At 43.7% G+C, this 19569-nt stretch overlaps 1 protein-coding gene across 2 annotated transcripts in view; it reads right to left on the reverse strand.

The window, feature by feature from the left end:
* Positions 1-15473: 15473 nt before the first annotated feature.
* The window catches only part of LOC137641511 (rRNA-processing protein UTP23 homolog), a 172182-nt gene continuing 168086 nt past the window's right edge, over positions 15474-19569 (reverse strand). For both annotated transcript variants that reach the window (XM_068374131.1, XM_068374130.1), the window contains one exon: positions 15474-15924. In XM_068374131.1, coding sequence (XP_068230232.1) covers positions 15678-15924 — 247 coding nt within the window. In that variant the 3' untranslated portion in view covers positions 15474-15677. The remainder of the gene's footprint in view (positions 15925-19569) is intronic.

Genomic DNA, 19569 nt, shown 5'->3' on the forward strand with positions numbered 1-19569 from the left:
TCTACTATCCAGCATTTTAAAATCATTTTTTGGGTGTGAGCTACACCTGTTTCCTCTGGAAATTATTCATTGGTTGCTCTAGAATAGATTAACCATACGATTTTATTATCTGGAAGGTTGCAGCAATTGACTGTGCGGGAAATACAAGTGTGTGTCTTTCCTTTCTAGTTTAGTTGTGCTAAGCTATGTATATCCAGTGATACGTAGTTCACTTGATACTCATGGAATTTTCTTCTCTTTACAGGAGGACCATCCGAAGTGTGGAAGCGTTTTCTGCAACGTCCGCAGCAAGAACTTCTGCGGACATGATTTGTGTAGGAGGCACGCAGCATGCGCAGTCTCCAAAGGTGATCTCCGGTATTGGGACCCGCAGGTATGTACCGTGTGCACAAACCTGATTACTGAGGCTTTTGATTCCCCTAAGACGGCTGAGTCAAGGGACGCAGCAAGGGAGAAGCTTCGTACCTGGGTAAGGGGCTTTCAGAAGAACACTTATGGGCCCTATCTTCCAAATGAGAAGATGAGGGCTTACCTTTTCCCCAGGGCGTCAGCTGATGCAGTGATTCCCCAGCCTCAAGTGGAGATACCAGTGGTTCAGATCCCTGTGGATTCTGAAATCGCAGACGCCCTGCAGGACATCCAATTGGACGACAGGATGTCGGAGGTGTCCGAGCGTCTGGAAGATGACCTTCTGGCAGAAGACCAGGATGAAGAGCAGGCTCCAGACAATGAAGAGGAAGAGGTCGACGAGGTGTCGGCTACTCCGGTTCAGGCCCCTGAACCTATTCCCTCAACATCGTCCTCTCTCCCAGATGAGCTGGGAAAGACCCTTTCCTCCATCGTTGGAATGATCCAACAGATGCAGAGGGAGAATAATGAGAAGGCGGCTGCAATGGAGCTGGAAATGCGGAGACTTGCAGCATCACGTGGGCCCCAGAAGAAGCTCAGCGTGAAAGACCTTCCCTTGTGCTCAGATGTTAACCCTTGGAAGTATGCTGAGCACATGCCTATGACGACGGGAAAAATCGTCATTTTGGAGAAGTTGGGCTCAGTCCCCCTTGAGGAGGTGGAATTCTGGCCCAGCAAGGAGTCGTATCCGGACTGTTATGTCCGTCTAAGGAAGGAACCAGCCTCAAACGAAGAAACAGAGCCGAAGGAGGTCATAGTTTTGGACCATGCTAAGGCTCAAGCTTTATTGTCGAGCTCGATGAAAGAGAGGGGCTTCTCAAACTCGAAGGTACCTGCTTTGGGTAAGAAGCACCCTTCCTTTGTGTCCTCTCCTTCTAGAGCCTTCCCCTTTATGCAGAAAGGGTTTACGGCTGTGCTGAAAGCAGTCGAGGCAGGTAAGCCCTGCCCCTCCTTGGAGGAGTGTAAACCTCTGTCTTTGGCCCTACCCATGGACCACAAGGACTGGAAGGACGTCCATCTTACCTTCTCAGTCGGGAAGTTGGAGGCTGATATTGCCGGACGTCAGTTCGGTGAGAACCTCCCCAAGCTGTCTGACTTTCTTTTGCGAAGGGAGCTTGAGACAAAAGAAAGACTTGCTGCCTTAATGTCTCATCAAACAGCTCTGGAGACAATGGCAAGTGACCCCAAGGTCCATGAGATGTTCATGGTAGTGGCTAAGACACACCTAGTCACAGTGACGAAGGACCTTTATAGCTTCGTCAAAGCTAGGAGGGCTTGTAGGGAGTTCGTGTTCGCCTCGGCTGCGGTGAGGCACGAGCCAAGGAAGCTAATCTCCTCCAACATTTGGGGCAAAGACCTCTTCCCTAGTGAAGCGGTCAAGGAGGTTGTAGATAAGGCCGCCACGGAGAATAGAAACCTTCTCCAGAAGTGGGGCCTATCCCTCAAGAGAAAGTCTTCCCCGGATGAGGGTCCCCAACCAAAGAGGAAGACTAAGAAGACTAGGCTACCCTCTCGGCCAGCCAAGCCATTCAGACAGCAGCAGCAACAGCAATTTCCTATGCCTACAGTGCCCCAGATGGTGGCACAAACCCCGACCACGTACCAGTGGGTACCCCAAGCCGTGTCGACGCAGTCTCCAGCATTTAACCCAGCGTTCGAAGGGCAGTCAACTACCTTTCGAGCGAAGCCTAGAGGAGCAGCCAGAGGTTCGTCTAGACGCCCCTCAAGGGGGAGGGGATTCAGGGGTGGTCGCAGTCAAGGAGCCAAGGCCTCAGGGCAACAGCAGTCAAAGTGAGATGATACCGGTAGGAGGGAGACTTCAGAATTTTCGGGATCGGTGGACCTTCGATCCCTGGGCCCACAGCCTACTCAAGAATGGACTGGGTTGGAGCTGGTACAGCACTCCACCCCCGTGCCCTCGATTTTTCTAACACTCCACCCCCGTTCTGGAGGAGTACATTCAAGAACTGTTGGAGAAAAGGGTAATCCGAAGGGTAAGGTCCATCAAATTCCAAGGGAGGCTGTTTTGTGTTCCAAAGAAGGACTCAGAAAAACTCAGAGTCATTCTGGAATTGTCGCCACTCAACAAGTTCATTGTGAACTGCATGTTCAAGATGCTAACACTGCAACACATAAGGACCTTACTGCCCAAGAGGGCATTTACCGTCTCCATAGATTTGTCAGACGCCTATTGGCACGTTCCAATCAATCGTCAGCTCTCCCCCTACCTAGGGTTCAAGCTACATCGAAGACTCTACGCCTTCAGAGCCATGCCATTCGGGATAAACATAGCCCCAAGGATCTTCACAAAGCTTGCGAGCGTAGCTCTCAAACAATTATGCCTAAAGGGAATCCAGGTGGTAGCCTACCTGGACGACTGGCTAGTGTGGGCAGCATCCAAGACAGAATGTTTGCAAGCTTCCCTACAGGTGATCCAGTTCCTAGAGTATCTAGGCTTCAAGATCAACAGAAAAAAGTCTTGACTTTCTCCATCTCAAAAGTTCCAGTGGTTGGGAATCCACTGGGACCTAGTGTCACACCAACTCTCCATCCCGACGAAGAAGAGGAAGGAGATAGCTGGTTCTGTCAAGAGACTTCTGGATTCCGAAAGGATATCAAGACGCGAACAGGAGAGATGGCTTCTCTCCAGTTTGCCCCAGTAACAGACCCGGTGCTAAGAGCACAGCTAAAGGATGCAACCGGAGTTTGGAGAAGTTATGCATCAAACGCGCGAAGAGATCTGATAAGACCAGTTCCGCTTCGTCTACGTACGCTTCTCAGGCCTTGGTCCCAAGTCAGGCAACTAAAGAAGTCGGTACTTCTTCAGCCACCTCCCCCCTCGTTGACTATTCACACAGACGCCTCGAAGGAGGGGTGGGGAGGTCATTCTCATCGGAAGAAGGCCCAAGGGACTTGGTCCAATCTATTCAAGACATTTCACATAAACTTTCTGGAAGCTATGGCAGTACTCCTTACCTTGAAGAAAGTCTCCCCTCGTCGCTCGATCCACATAGGGTTGGTGCTGGACAGCGAGGTGATTGAGAGATGCTTGAATCGACAAGGATCGAGGTCACCACCACTCAACCAGGTGATGTTGGCCATCTTTCGACTGGCGGAAAAGAAGAAGTGGTACCTGTTGGCAGTTCACCTTCAAGTAGTCCGCAATGTGACAGCGGACGCTCTAGCCAGGTTCACACCGATAGAGTCGGAATGGTCCCTAGATGCAGGATCATTCTCCTTCATCTTGAGTCAAGTCCCAGAACTGCAGATAGACCTCTTTGCGACGAAAGACAACAAGAAGTTACCCCTTTACGTGTCCTCGTACGAGGATCCCCTGGCGGAAGCAGTGGATGCGATGTCCCTCGACTGGAACAGATGGTCCAGGAGTTACCTGTTCCCTCCTCACAACCTTCTGTTGAGGGTCCTCAACAAACTGAGATCTTTCAAGGGAGTAGCGGCAATAGTGGCTCACAAGTGGCCGAACAGCGTGTGGTTCCCTCTGGCATTGGAACTACGGCTGAAGTGTCTACCGTTACCAGATCCAGTTCTGACCCAGCGAGTTCAGAAGTCGACTGTCTGCGCTTCATCACAGAAAACCCGGAACCTGCAGCTCATGATTTTCTCTCCCTAGCGGTGAGAAAATGTTTCGGGATTTCGAAAGACAGTATAGACTTCCTAGAGGAATATAAGTGCAAATCTACTAGAAGGCAATATGAGTCATCTTGGAGGAAATGGGTGGCCTTTGTCAAGGCGAAGAATCCGCAAAAGATCTCGACGGACTTCTGCTTATCTTTCTTCATCCACCTCCATGGTCAAGGGTTAGCAGCCAACACAATATCAACGTGTAAATCTGCTTTGACAAGACCCATTTTATATGCCTTCCAGGTCGACCTCGCTAACGATATTTTTAATAAAATTCCGAAAGCCTGTGCTAGGCTCAGACCATCAGCACCTCCAAAGCCCATTTCATGGTCTTTAGATAAAGTTCTTCATTTCGCTTCGCTGTTGAACAATGAGGAGTGTGCTTTAAAGGATTTGACCCAAAAAGTTATTTTCCTATTTGCACTCGCGTCGGGGGCCAGGGTTAGTGAAATTGTAGCCCTCTCGAGAGAGGAGGGTCGTGTTCAGTTCTTGGATGGGGGAGAACTGAACCTGTTTCCAGATCCTACGTTTCTCGCCAAGAACGAGTTACCCACCAACAGGTGGGGTCCCTGGAGAATCTGCCCTCTGAAAGAAGATGCATCTCTATGTCCAGTGGAATGCCTAAAGGTCTATCTTCGTAGAACTTCAGACTTCAGGGGTGGTCAAATATTCAGGGGAGAAACATCAGGCTCAAATGTATCACTGAAACAACTTAGGGCGAAAATCACCTATTTTATTCGCAGAGCGGATCCAGACAGTACACCCGCAGGTCACGATCCGAGGAAAGTTGCCTCATCCTTAAATTTCTTTAATTGTATGGATTTTGAACATCTTCGTTCATACACTGGCTGGAAGTCTTCCAGAGTGTTCTTTCGTCACTATGCGAAGCAAGTGGAGCAACTAAAGAGGTCTATGGTAGCAGTGGGATGTGTCGTTAACCCTGCGAGGAACAGTGGATTTAATTGGGACGATTAATTCCGGGGTGAGTGTGTAGTTACGAACTGTTCTACAAACTAAGTGTGAGGGCACTGGGTTGCCCACATTGATTGTTCCACTTTCAAAGGTGAACCTAGCATAAGTGCAGACATGTGTGCCGAGCGTTTCCAACGCTAATGTAACTGATTAGTAATACAGACTTTTATAATTTTGATACCTCGGTATGTTAAAAGTGGCGCTAATATTTTTCTTTCAGATAAACAAGTTTCTGTTTACTATCATACTTATGCTTAAAGTTTTGGGTTATCCTCTTCTTATATATATATATATATATATATATATATATATATATATATATATATATATATATATATATATATATATATATAGTATATATATATATATATATATATATATATATATATATATATATATATATATATATATATATATATATATATATATACATATAGTATATATATATATATATATATATATATATATATATATATATATATATATATATATATATATATATATATATATATATATAATTGTTGTTAACCTGTCTATTTATTGTTTGTCAATAAACTTGTTCTTGAGAACCTTGCGTCTCCTTCACCTGTGTCAATTTATTGGTATAATTGAGCATTCATTCTATGTACTTTATCTGGGATAATTCTAATAGAATTGTTCCTTAATGCAAGCTATGTTGCATCGGTTTATGCTTTCCCTTAACGGGAGGACTCCGTCCCAGAAGGGGACGGTGGCGGTTTTACAAGTTTCCTCCTATGCGGATATAAACCTTTGTCCAATACAAGTATTGTGCGGAGAACTGGTCGATATTTCATATTGACGCAGTGGTTCTTTACAAACTATGCTTTACTTAATATAGGGTGAGACCACTATATTAGCTTGTCTGTTATTCATACATAGGTATATGTACTCTTTGAGACTTTTCCAGAGTCTAGTAGGACTCTTTCCTGTAGGGGGCAGGAAGCACTAACATGATCTATGGTTAGTTGAAAAGATGTATGACGGTAACATCTTAGGTCTCTAGGTCTAGTTGGCCGGGAAATACCTTCGGGGAGTACGGCACGTTTTGAGAATCCACAGATACAGTAATGCTCTGGTATACTTCCATCAGGACGACATGGCTTGAGCCCAAAAAACGGATTTTGAGCGAAGCGAAAAATCTATTTTTGGGTGAGATGGCCATGTCGTCCTGATGGACCCGCCCTTCCCTTTCTTTTAAAGGGCTGTAGGTCCCCTCCCTACATACAGTATCTGTAGCACCTCATGTATCGCTACAAGGAATACAGATGGCGCCGTGAGCGGCGCAATGCACGCTTACGAAACGGGAGAGGAGAGATACCTTGCGAGCGGCTCTCCTTTCTTTCTCGTTTTCGTTTTCTTGCAAATTGACCCCTTCGAAGTGTTAACTCTGTTCGGGGTGCAGATTGCTATGTGGCGTGTCAAGAATACGTCCTCTGATATTTCGCGATATCCCTGGTTCTTTTATTAGGGATATTCGCTCCAGGAGTTAGAATTCTGGGTACCTTAAGGTAAATTCTCTGGGAATATCGCCGTCGTTATATATACCCAAGGAAGCTACCCTTTAGGAACTTCCATCAGGACGACATGGCCATCTCACCCAAAAATAGATTTTTCGCTTTGCTCAAAATCCGTTTTTTGTGTTAGATCCTTTAGGGAGGAATTTTCATTGTTCAAATTCAAAGCATAGTGCAACACTTTGTCCAAAGACCATGAAATGGGATTCGGAGGGGCTGCTGGTTTAAATCTAGTGCATGCCTTTGAAATCTTGTTGAAGATTTCGTTCGATAGGTCCACCTGGAAGGCGTATAGAAGAGGTCTAGTCATCTAGTCAAAGCTGATTTACACATAGTTATCGTGGTGGAAGCCAAGTCTTGTTCGTGAAGGTGGACGAAGAAGGACAGGCAGAAGTCTCGAGATTTCCGTCGGCTTTTTGGCTTTAACAAAAGAGACACACTTCTTCCAAGACGATTCATATTGTCTTCTGGTTGATTTTGACTTGTATTCTTCAATAAAGTTGATACTGTCTTTCGAGATCCCAAATCTTTTTTTGACCGCTAAGGCGAAAAAATCATGAGATGAAGGCTTTGGGTTCTCAGTGATGAAGCGAAGACAGTCGATTTCTGAACCAGTTGGGATAGAACTGGGTTCGGTAGAGGAAACAGCCTCAACTCCAGTTCTATCACCAGAGGGAATCAATTCCTCTTGGGCCACTTGGGGGCCACCACTGCTGCTGGTCCCTTGAAGGATCTCAGCTTGTTGAGGACCTTCAGCAGGAGATTTGTTGGCGGGAACAGGTAGATGTGAGTCCATTTGTTCCAATCGAGGGACTGGCGTCTATCGCTTCTGCCCGAGGGTCCTCGTATGGGGCTACGTATCGAGGTGGTTTCTTGTTGTCGCTCGTTGCGAAGAGGTCGATCTGCAGTTCTGGGACTTTTTCCAAGATGAAGGAGAATGAGTCTGCATCTAGGGACCATTCTGACTCTATCGGTTTTAGCCTAGATAGAGCGTCCGCCATCACATTGCGGAACCCTTTTAGGTGAACTCCTGATAAGTGCCATCTTTTCTTTCTTGCCAAGCGAAAGATGGCCAACATCACGTGGTTGATGTAGGGTGATCTCAAGCCTTGTCGTTTCAGACATTTCACTATCACTTCGCTGTCCAAGACCAGCTTGATGTGGGCTGATCTGTGAGGGGATAGCTTCTTCAACGTCAGGAGGACTGCCATGGCCTCTAGGATATTGATATGAAACGTCTTGAACAGGGATGACCAGGTCCCTTGAGCTTTCCTTTGATGGGAATGACCTCCCCATCCTTCCGTCGAGGCATCCGTGTGAATGACTACTGATGATTGAGATGGTTGTAAGGGAACAGTCCTTGCTAGGCTCTTGACCTTTGACCGCAGCCTCAGAAGTGATCGCAGTAAGGTCGGTGTCGGTCTCTGTAGATCTCTTCGAGCGTATGATGTGTATCTTCTCCAGACTCCTGACGCATCTTCCAGCTGTGCTCTTAGCACTGGGTCTGTTACTGCTGCAAACTGGAGAAAGCCCAGTACTCTTTCCTGTTGGCGTCTTGAGATCCTGTTGGATTTCAGTAGTCTCTTGACAGAACCCGCTATCTCTCTCCTCTTCTTTGGTGGAATGGAGAGGCGGTGTGACTGCAAGTTCCAATGGATTCCCAACCATTGAAACTCTTGAGCTGGAGAGAGGCGAGACTTCTTGTAGTTGATCTTGAATCCCAGATGTTCCAGGAACTGGATCACTTTCATGGTTGCCTGCAGACAAGCAGTCTTGGATGCTGCCCACACCAGCCAGTCATCCAGGAATGCAGCTACCTGAACGCTTTCTAAGCGTAGCTGTTGTACGACTGCCTCCGCAAGTTTCATGAAGATCCTTGGGGCTATGTTTAGTCCAAAGGGCATAGCTCTTAAGGCATACTTCATCTTCTGTAGCCTGAATCCTAGGTAGGAGGAGAGGGGGCGGTTGACTGGTAGGTGCCAGTAAGCATCTGCCAGGTCTATTGAGACTGTATGCCCCTCTTGGTAACAGGGTCCTTATGTGTTGTAGGGTTAGCATCCAGAACTTCTTGTTCTCGATGAACTTGTTGAGTGGAGACAAGTCTAGAATGACTCTGAGTTTGTCCGAGTTCTTCTTGGGAACACAAAACCTTTTTGTTCAAGATTTCTAAGGTAATATTCTTCCTGTAAGGGGGTGGAGTGTTGGAAGAACTGAGGAAACAAAGGTGGAGATCTGTTCCATTTCCATCCTAGTCCATTCTTGATTAGGCTGTGGGCCCAGGGATCGAAGGTCCAACGATCCTGAAAGTGGAGGAGTCTCCCTCCTACCTGGAGCATCTCATTGCTTGGATGGTCCGGAGGATTTGCCACCCTGACCACGTCCTCCCCTACCTCGTGAGGGGTTTCTTGAGGAGCCCCGTCTAGATCCTCTTCCTTTCGGGCGAAAGGTAGTGGTGTGCCTCTCAAAACCTGGGTTGAAGGCTGTTGAGGCATCACTTGGAAGGTGGTTTGTGGTTGAGCAACCACTTGGAGCACCGTGGTCATGGTGACCGTGGGATGTTGCACAGGTCGAGAAGGCAGTCTTGGCTTCTTCGTCTTTCTCTTAGGTTGGGGACCAGCACACGAGTGTGTTTGCATCAATATTTGTTTTAGTTAATAAAGGAATTCAGATTCGCTGTTATTACTTTCTTAGTTACATTTAATTGTCTTTCAACTCGTTGACCCTGTTAAAAATCATATGTACTCTAAACACATTTTTGTTTAATCTCTCTCTCTCTCTCGGAAAAAAATAATAGACGTCTCTAACACTATAACAGCGAAGAAGAACAAGAGAGAGAGAGAGAGAGAGAGAGAGAGAGAGAGAGATTTTACTTAAAGAACATGTTAATGCTATGTTTAGAGAGAAACAGAAATAGAGAGAGGACTTTTTTAAAAGAGCTTGTTAATGCTATCTTGGTTTTCTTTGCTTCACTTTTTTCTTTCTTTCTGTTCATCACGCTGGCCCTTCTCACAAATGATCATTGCCAACAATCTCTGGTCCTTTATCCTTATCAACAAAAGGCGTTCTATCTTTTCCAGGGTATTGCTACGATGTCTTGTAATAATGGTGATTCCCTTCGATGGTTTATCTGCTTTAATGGCTGCTTTCTGCTTGATGATCGTCGAGATCATAGGCCTATTCTGGCCATATTGTTTAGCCATATCACTCACATGCACACTGCTCTCATGTTTTTCTATAATTTCTTGCTTCAATTCTAATGAAAGAATTGTCTTCCTTTTCTCACCACTATCTGTACTGAAACTTAGCTTCTTAGGCACCATGATTATAGGTAAAATCAAAAAGGAAATGTGAGAAAAGGAAGAAAATAAGCACTGTTAATAACAGACCAAACAGAGGACAACCACACGATACACACAAGAACAGAGAACTCGACGCTCAATGGCGTCCCTCTTACGTACTGCCATCTACTGGCGTAAACAAGATGTACATCGGATGTTGGAGCATTACTTCGGGTTTCGAGACAAAAATTTGATGGAATATTACTTCGGATGTTGGAACAATCGTATGTAAAGACAATCGTATGGAGAGGTTCCACTGTACTATAGTTTTCTAACTGCTGTATGTACTATACTGCAGAATTACTGGCTACTGTATAATCTATACTGTAGTTCTGCCGGCCTGCTGCCGGCTAGGCTAGTACCTGATGGCACTAGCCGACAGAGAGAGAGAGAGAAAGCATGAAGAGAAGGGCTACCGTATTATTATAGTTTAGTACAATAAATAGGGTTGCAGGGACTACTGTTCCTACTGCCTTCTTCCAGAATGAGGATTCAAATGGAAGGGGGGAATGTAATCATTCTAGTTTCCATCCAGCCACAGAATCTGTTGCCGGCTGCTCTGCCGGTTCCAGGGTTTGTGGATGGCAGTCCAAGAGAGGACTGAAGAACACTCAAAGTCATAAGGGTCTCCCACCAGCAGCCGTCATGGTCAGCACAACCTTTCCCGGACCCTTGCGTCCGTTAGGGGTAAGGTCGAAGCGGCAATCAAGCCGCCTTTGTAGGAGCCAGGCCGGCATTGCAATCCACTCAGCAAGCGGGGAGATTGTATCATACCAGCCAAAGATGTTGCAACGGCTAGGCCATCACTAAAGGACAGAGAGGGGAGGGGAAAGGGTCTTATATTTTGTGTCGGAAGAAGGCCTCCCACTTCCGGTCACAACTTAAAAACATAGTTTCTATACCGGCACCGTCTTGGGTGGCAGAAGAATATTGATTCCTCAGCCCAAGAACTTGCAGGATAAACGACATCTTCTAGACAACACGGGGGAAGGTGGCGGCAATTGTACTACCACTTTCGGTTGTGGACTAGGGAAGCCGGGCTCCCTATGTCTGCAACTGTAAACCGGAAGGGGAGTGACTATTCCCTCAGTAGAGTTGCCGACATCAAGACTGAATACTCTGAGTTACTGTCGTAATTCAAAGCCGGGATACTCACCGGCAAAGAGGGAAGACAGATAAACACTAGCCTAGTCAAGCCGGAGTACTTTACTCTATGGCAAGACCAAGATAGGGTTGTCGCCTAATGGCGACACTCAGAGGGAAGGTAGGGTTTACCCTTAAATCTCGAAGAGACGAGTATCAAATTATATAAGTAATTCTAGGAGATATACTATCTCCTACTGAATTGATAAAACGATACAAGATGGTAATCGGGGATAATGTACGAAAGTATACTCAAACGCATTAGGCTAGCCTAGCACGAGTCCAGATCTCGGCTACGCTACGTCACCGAGACTATCGTATACGATCGAAACATTTCATAGAAGAGGAAATATACGTGCATGATCTTATCTTCACTAGGATAATTTTGCCTAAATAGCTATAATTCAATAAAGCTAAATACAGTGAACCCTCGTTTATCGCGGTAGATAGGTTCCAGACCCGGCCGCGATAGGTGAAAATCCGCGAAGTAGTGACACCATATTTACCTATTTATTTAACATGTATATTCAGACTTTTAAAACCTTCCCTTGTACGTAGTACTGTTAACAAACTACCCTTTAATGTACAGAACACTTAATGCATGTACTAACGTACCCTAAACTAAAACAGGCACAAATATTAAGGGCGACTTTATATCATGCGTTTCCTAAACACGCCAAAAAGCACGATAAAAAATGGCAACCAATGATTTGTTTACGTTTATCTCTGATTATAATGAAGAAACAAACGCATTTACACATCTGTGTATAGGTTAGTTTCTGCATCGATTATATTGATTATTCAGTACAGTATGTTGATTTGGTTATTACTAATGTTTTACTTAATTTTTCTTAGGACTTCCAAATGAAATGTTTTTCTTTATGACGCCGCCTGAAACGACGGCGTCATAAAGTACGCTCGGTAAACAAACTAAGGAATTTAACGCGCATGATGAAAGTGATAAATAATGATATTACAGTAAAAGCTTTAATAAAATATGTTATTACAAATATTATTTACCGTATCTATATAAAATCATACATACGTAGCAAAGCAGGAAAACAATCTATGAGAGAGAGAGAGAGAGAGAGAGAGAGAGAGAGAGAGAGAGAGAGAGAGAGAGAGAGAGAGAGAGAGAGAGAGAGAGAGAGAGTTTTACATACGTAAATGTAAATTTCAAAAAAAAAAAAATAGCCCCATTTCATATAAAATAGATTACAAATATTTTACTTTATCATATTACAGTAGTTTGTATAATACTGTAAAGTTCAGTACAGTATGTTGTTGTTAAAGTTGTGGCGATGAAATTCTCACAAAACAAAAACACGCCATTTGAGTACAACAGCTGATTCTCTCTCTCTCTCTCTCTCTCTCTCTCTCTCTCTCTCTCTCTCTCTCTCTCTCTCTCTCTCTCTCTCTCTCTCTCTCTTCGTGTTATACAATACTTACATTTAGATGAAGAAACTAAAATTAGTTTTCTTAGTGTCAATTAAATACGAAACGAAATAATTAGGCCGAGTCTACATCCATTTCAATCATAGCTAAAAATACGGCATCCGATTTCATCAGCAAACCACTATTTTTTGGGAAATATCATTTTATTCTAGAAAATTGCCACTCATTAAATAGTTAATTGCACATTAAGAAAGCGTGTACTTTTGTTTTTAAATTTCGGGTTTGTTTTAAAAATCGAGTATTGTTGACTTCTTTTTTTTTTTACTTTTGGCTGTGATTAGATCAGCTGTCATCTCGCTGCCGCTCTTGAGTGTGTACGAATACACTAACAAAGTATCATTTATACCATTTCTTAACTTATTCAAACCGTCTACAGTATACAGTTGATATTACATAAGCACCAATGTGTTATAACCTATCAAATATTTTTGTTTATTACATTTAAACCTCTCTCTCTCTCTCTCTCTCTCTCTGTGGGCTACTTTTCACTACCTCCCATTCCTTACCTCTCTCTATCTCTCTAACAAATGATATCTTTGTTGCTCCTCAAAGTTTCATTTATATTGAAAATCAATCACGATTCAATTTTCCTTACTTTCTCCAATCTCGCACCATCGGTCACATCGCGGTATTTTCGATATTTCTGGAAAATCCGCGATATATGTATATACATGGGTTATGAAAAAAATCCGCGAAGTGGTGAATCCGCGATGGTCGAACCGCGAAGTAGCGAGGGTTCACTGTACCGGGAACGTCGTTCTACTGACTAAATAAAGCATATATGGCAAACGACAGCGTCCAAAATGGCGCCTCCAGTGGACGGCTATGCTCCGATAAACGCATCTAAATTATGCTAATTTAACTGTGAGAAGGGAGCTAAAAATTATACATGGGAAAGATTAAATACTCAACTTTCCAGAGGCTGAAGATGCTGGAGAATGCCTGATAAACCCCAAATATTAGTAACACAACACCCAGAGCAAGCGGGAGATACACTGTGCTTAATTCGCTACTAACAAAGGAATGGGTCGCCATATTTGGCGCTGTAGTAGTACGGGAAGGCTCCCCTTCATTTTCGCCACTCTTCCCCCTCAGAGCAAAAACTCTATTCGGGGTGAAGATTGCCATGTGTTGTTTCAAGAAATACGTCCCCTGATATTATGAGATATCCTTAAGAAATTTCTTAAAGGATACTAGGATACTAGCGCCAGGAGTTAGAATTCTGGAGACCTATGGTCAGTTCTTTGGGAGTATCATTGTAGCTAAATACAGTATCCCTTAGAAAGCTGCCTAAAGGAACCTTCCATCAGGACGACATGGCTGAACCCAAAAACTGCTGGCTATCATCTTAGAAAAATTGCTTTTATAAAGAAGTACCTGGATGAACTTTCTCTAAAAGAAACTTGTCATAAACTGTGTTATTACCAGGATTTAATACTTAAAGGTTTAAAGGCTATTCATGAATGGCAGAGGCAAGAGACAGTGACATTGCCCTAAAGGCTGACAATATATACACATGATCAGCATCCAAGCCCCCTCTCCACCCAAACTAAGACCAAGGAGGGTCAGGCAATGGCTGCTGATGACTCAGCAAATAAATCTATATACTCCCCCAAACACCTCATCATTAGCTCACAAGGATGGTGAAGTTGTAGCGACCAAAGAAACTAACGAGTCTGAGCAAGAGTCGAACCTCAGTCTGGCATTCACCAGTCAAGGACGTTACTACATTGGCCACTACAACTACATTTACTACAACTTACCAAAAGTGCAACTTAAAGAATAAAAAAAACATAATAAATTGAGGAGCAAGACTGATAAAAGGTGTCCCACTCCAAAAAATGATCACTCATACACTAATTTATTCACATGGCAGTCTATCAAAGCAAAGTATTGAGCTTAAAATATGTACAATAACGGATCAAGTTATCAGAACCGGATGTCCTAAATATCTAAGAGAATTGCTACATATTGTGCAGCCAACAAATTGTGTTGACACAAGAATAGTTACAGATTGTTTCAAATTATTGGAACCTAGATATATGTGTATCGTGGGCTCAAGAGCCTTTAAATATACGACCACGAGACTGTACGATAGGCTCCCACTAGACGTCTAAAAGACTGAAGATATTAAGGGTTTCAAGAGAAAACTGAAGACTTTCTTGTTCTTCAAGTGCTTCGAATATGAGGACACAGTAAGTTAGCAATATGCGGTGTGAAATGCTAAATGCCTTGTAATGTACAGTATACGATGAAATGAATGTGAAGGTCCTGTAGAGAGTAGGGTTCCCCAGTTGTACAGGACCACATAAGAAGTTGTTAAATTAGGTAAAGTAAAGTAAAAAGGCAATATCTTACCTTGGAGAAGCTTGGCTTTAGTGTCGAGATGTGCATTGGGATTCCAGGATATTTTTTTCCCAGTATTATACACTATCAACAGAAGAGCAAGAAAAATCCTCATCACTGGGAAAGGGTTAAGCTTTAAAAAATAGAATAAAGGATCTTACATTGGTCAATATGCTTTGAGTGCTGAGTGACTGTATTTGATCTCCAATAACCCAAGACTGACATTCAGAGCTAGGGTAGGTAATTAGTGAATATGCTAATAATGATATAAATTTAGGTTATCTATGATAACTCCCTCAGATATCCTTAATTTCAAAAGTTCTAGAATATGTAATTCTTGAACAACTAATTAAACACTTAGAAGAAATAGAAGCTTTGCCAGACAACCAGTCTGTTTACAGAAAATTATACTCTACAGAGGCATTTTCTCTTTAATGCCTCAATCTAAAACAAGGGGCTACTTTTCTGGGATGGCTGTTGAGTTAAAAGTCTTTCCTCTTTATACAGTTGTCATATTACTCAATTCCAATCATCTATAACCTTTTCAAAGATAGCATATTGCTTATTTGGAATCAAGCTCCACTTTTTTCCCATTTTCATTTCTTGTTTCCATCTGGTCCAAGGTATAAAACAATTCAAGTATGCATTTTAAATATATGTATACGGTTACAAAAATACCAAAATCTATGAGTTGTTATTGATTTTGATATTCTACAATCAAGTTGAAATGATGTACAAATTCCATATTGATAACTTGCTGTGTATAATAAATTTAAAGAAGTATTCCATGTTATGATTTAGATAAATTTGTAAAGAATTAGGGACAATGAATCAGCAATCAACTGGTTGATGCTTGGAGGAAATTCTTAATGAGATTGCTTTGCCTTTTTTTTCTATGTCTTCTTCTGCCAGTTTTTACTTCGTTATTTCTTTCTTCAACCTGATCTTGACGGACTTTCTTACGAGGCAGATGTCGCTTTTTCTTATTTTTTTTCTTCTTGGGTTGTGGTTGATCACTCTCCTCTTCTCCTAGATACTTTCTCTTCATTGCCTGCAATGCTTTCTCTTCATGTTGAGAAACAGAACTGTTGAATTGAGAGAAAATTAATTAAAAAAAAACACAAGACATGTTTAACAGTACTGTACAGTAATAGTATTCAACTTGTTTTTTGTTTTTGCTTTTTTTAACAACTTCAAAACTTAACAGTATAAATGTCATACAATAACTGCACTTAGGAGTTCATATTATCACTGCTAGTTAGAGACAATTGACTAAGTTCTTGAATGATAGCACATCTAACTGCAAGGAATGTGTGAATAGTATGTATGTGAGAAAATATTGATGCCGGCACTCCACTGGAGATCTTTGGTTCTTATGATTTTAAATAAAATTATTTAGATAAGCAAGAACTATTGTTAAAGTTCACAGTTTATACAATGACAAATTTGGAGATAATTTGCATTTTTCGTAACGATACAAACCTTTAGCTATTTATTAGGGGTACTGTATGGATGGAGTGAAGGAAGCTCTGGGTGATAGGAGGATAGATGTGAGAGAGGCAAGAGAGCGTGCTAGAAATAGGAATGAATGGCGAGCGATTGTGACGCAGTTCCGGTAGGCCCTGCTGCTTCCTCCGATGCCTTAGATGACAGCGAAGGTAGCAGCAGTAGGGGATTCAGCATTATGAAGCTTCATCTGTGGTGGATAACGGGGGAGGGCGGGCTGTGGCGCCTTAGCAGTACCAGCTGTACTCAGTTGAGTCCCTTGTTAGGCTGGGAGGAACGTAGAGAGTAGAGGTCCCCTTTTTGTTTTTGTTTCATTTGTTGATGTCGGCTACCCCCCAAAATTGGGGGAAGTGCCTTGGTATATGTATGTACTGTATTACTTTCGACGAAGCTGAAAGGACGAACCATTAAAATTTAGCGAGAGTTAGCGACCCATCCCGCTAGTTAGCGAGAAGGTAAGACTTCAAGGGGGACATGGTCAGCAGATAAGTTTGTATAAATAGATAAAGATTTGTATCGTTAGGAAAAATACAAATTATCTCCGAATTTTTCATTTGTTCCGTAACTGGAATACAAAACCTACGCTATTTATTAGGGGTGACTCACCCATTAGGAGGGTGGACGTCATTGCCAATTTGGTTTTTTCGCTTTACCCGGGGGAGGGGGGGGGGCTTCTTTTCTTGAGTAGGTTGGTACCAAATATAAGGGAGCCACCAACACCTCGCTAAACCTTGTTTCACAAGGTGTGCGGCTTACACTAGCTGCGTGTTGAGATAAACTGTGTGACTGTCATGGTAAAAGTTATTCCAAGTCTTTTTGTAGGAAATAACCGAGTTAACCAAAACTATCCCAATACCACCTCGCCAGGGTATGGGGTCACAACAGTATTAACACAATCTTAGGTACTCAAGGGAGCACAGTTCACCTGCAGTGGTTGAGGTCAGATTGTGCAGAGAACCCAGGCTGCTGCTTTCCCTAAGGGAGGGGACAATGAAGAAAAGAATAAGACCCAGTCATACCTTTTCATTCACAAAGACTATAACTGGGTAACAGTGCCCTGAACCTTCTGCTACTTGTTCAATAAGGAGCTTAAGGTACTTGATGTAAAAATACCGGAAAAATACCAGCTGATGTGCAGCCACTACAGGGCCGATAGAAAATGTATCGAGCCTCCTGTGGGGCCTGCCTTGCAGGTAATGGGCTGTGAAAGTTGTTTGGCATTTCCAAACCCTAGCTTCTAGAACCTGCGTCACAGCATAGTTTCTCTTGAAGCCCAAGGACGTAGCTAAGCCCCTGACATTGTGGGCTCTGGGACGACGTGATAGAGGAGGATCTGGATTCAGAGCATGATCTATGACCCTGCAAATCCATGCAGAAAAGGTCAGGTGGCAATCTGTTGCCTGGCGTAATGGTTCATAGGGAGGTCTCTTTAAAGACCGGAGAACTCGAACCACGTTCCATTGGGGAGGTCTCACTTCTGACTGAGGACAGGTAAGTTCATAACTCCGTATGCGTAAGATAAGTTCTAGCGATAAGGAAATGTCCATTCCATTCAGTTTGACAGTAAGGTTCAAGGCTGATTGATAGCCTTTTACTGCTGAAACTGAAAGGCGCATTTCTTCACACAAATACACGAAGAACTCCACTATTGCTGGAATAGAGGCAGAGTGGAGAGATAACCCTTCCACGACACCAACCACAGAAGACATTCCACTTTGCCTGGTGAACTGCTGCTGATGACTTCCGCAGGTATCCAGAATCCCTTTTCACATCTTGTTGCAACAATCCTCTCTGAGTGAGGAGATGCTGGATAATCTCAAGGCGTGAAGTCGAAGCGAAGCTATGGCTTTGTGGTAGATGTTGATGTGTGGTTGTCTGGGTAGATCGCGTCGTGGAGGGAGTTCTTTTGGAGGCTCCATCAGGAGCTGCAGAAGGTCCAGGAACCATTCCGCATGATGCCATAGCAGAGCTATGAGGGTCATTGAGAGGTTGACCGATGTTCTGGCCTTGTTGAGTACCCTTCTCATCAGACAGAACGGGAGTAAGGCATAAACGTCAATGTTGTCCCACCATTGTTGGAATGCATCTTGCCAGAGAGCTTTTGGGGTCTCGGACTGGGAAGCAGTACAGTAGGAGCCTGAAGTTCAGGGCAGTTGCGAAGAGGTCCACAGTCGGAGAACCCCACAAAGTCAGGACTTTGTTGGCAACTAGATGATCCAAAGACCACTCGGTACTCACTATCTGAGATGCTCTGCTCAGATTGTCGGCGAGCACATTCCTTTAGCCTGTAATGAAGTGGGCTGATAGTGGTATTGCATCAACCTTTGCCCATCTCAGTATCTCTACTGCTAGATGGGATACGGCTGCAAAAAAGTACCTCCTAGCTTGTTGATGTAAGCCACTACTGTGGTGTTGTCGCTCATCACTGTCACCGAGTGGCCCGCCAGGAACTCATGGAACTGTTAAAATGCCAGAAAGACAGCCTTCATCTCTAAGAGATTTATGTAGAGGTATCTTTCGGACTCTGACCAAAGGCCTGAGGTCGTGTGGTACAGCATGTGGAACCCCCCCCCACCCATGGGGGGAGGATGAGAAGATCTATGACCTTTCACAGAGCCTCGTCTGCCACCCACCACTTGAGGTCTGTCCGTTTCTCTGGTTCCAAGAGGATTAGAGTGTCCGGGAAATCGAAAGCCTGATTCTACCTGGACTTCAGTTGCCACAGGAGGATGGATTTCACTGACTCTTTTAGCTGTTGCTAGACTAACCAAAAATAGTCTTCATCGTGAGGTCCTTAAAGGAAGTCGAATGCAAGGGCTCAAACCTGTCACTCATAAGGAACTTCAGGATTATATCTGGATTCCAAGCTGGTGAATCCAGGTGCTGTTGCTTTGAAGTTTCAAACGATTTGAGAAGTTCCTGTAGATCTTTATCATTCGAAAGGTCCAAGTTTCTGTGTCTGAATACAGTCGTTAACACACTCCTGTATCCCTTGATGGTAGAGGATGAAAAATTGCGCTTCCTTCGAAGGTATAACAGGAAGTCTGCAATGTGAGCTATAGAGGTACTGGATGAGGAAACAGAGTTGACTCTGCACCATTCTCTAAAAACCTCCCACTTGGATTGATAAACCCTGATGGTCGAAGTCCTTCTTGCTCTTGCAATAGCCCTAGCTGCCTCCTTCGAAAAACCTCTAGCTCTTGTGAGTTTTTCGATAGTCTGAA

The sequence above is a fragment of the Palaemon carinicauda genome, chromosome 5 (assembly GCF_036898095.1).
Source record: "Palaemon carinicauda isolate YSFRI2023 chromosome 5, ASM3689809v2, whole genome shotgun sequence".
Classification (NCBI taxonomy): domain Eukaryota; kingdom Metazoa; phylum Arthropoda; class Malacostraca; order Decapoda; family Palaemonidae; genus Palaemon; species Palaemon carinicauda.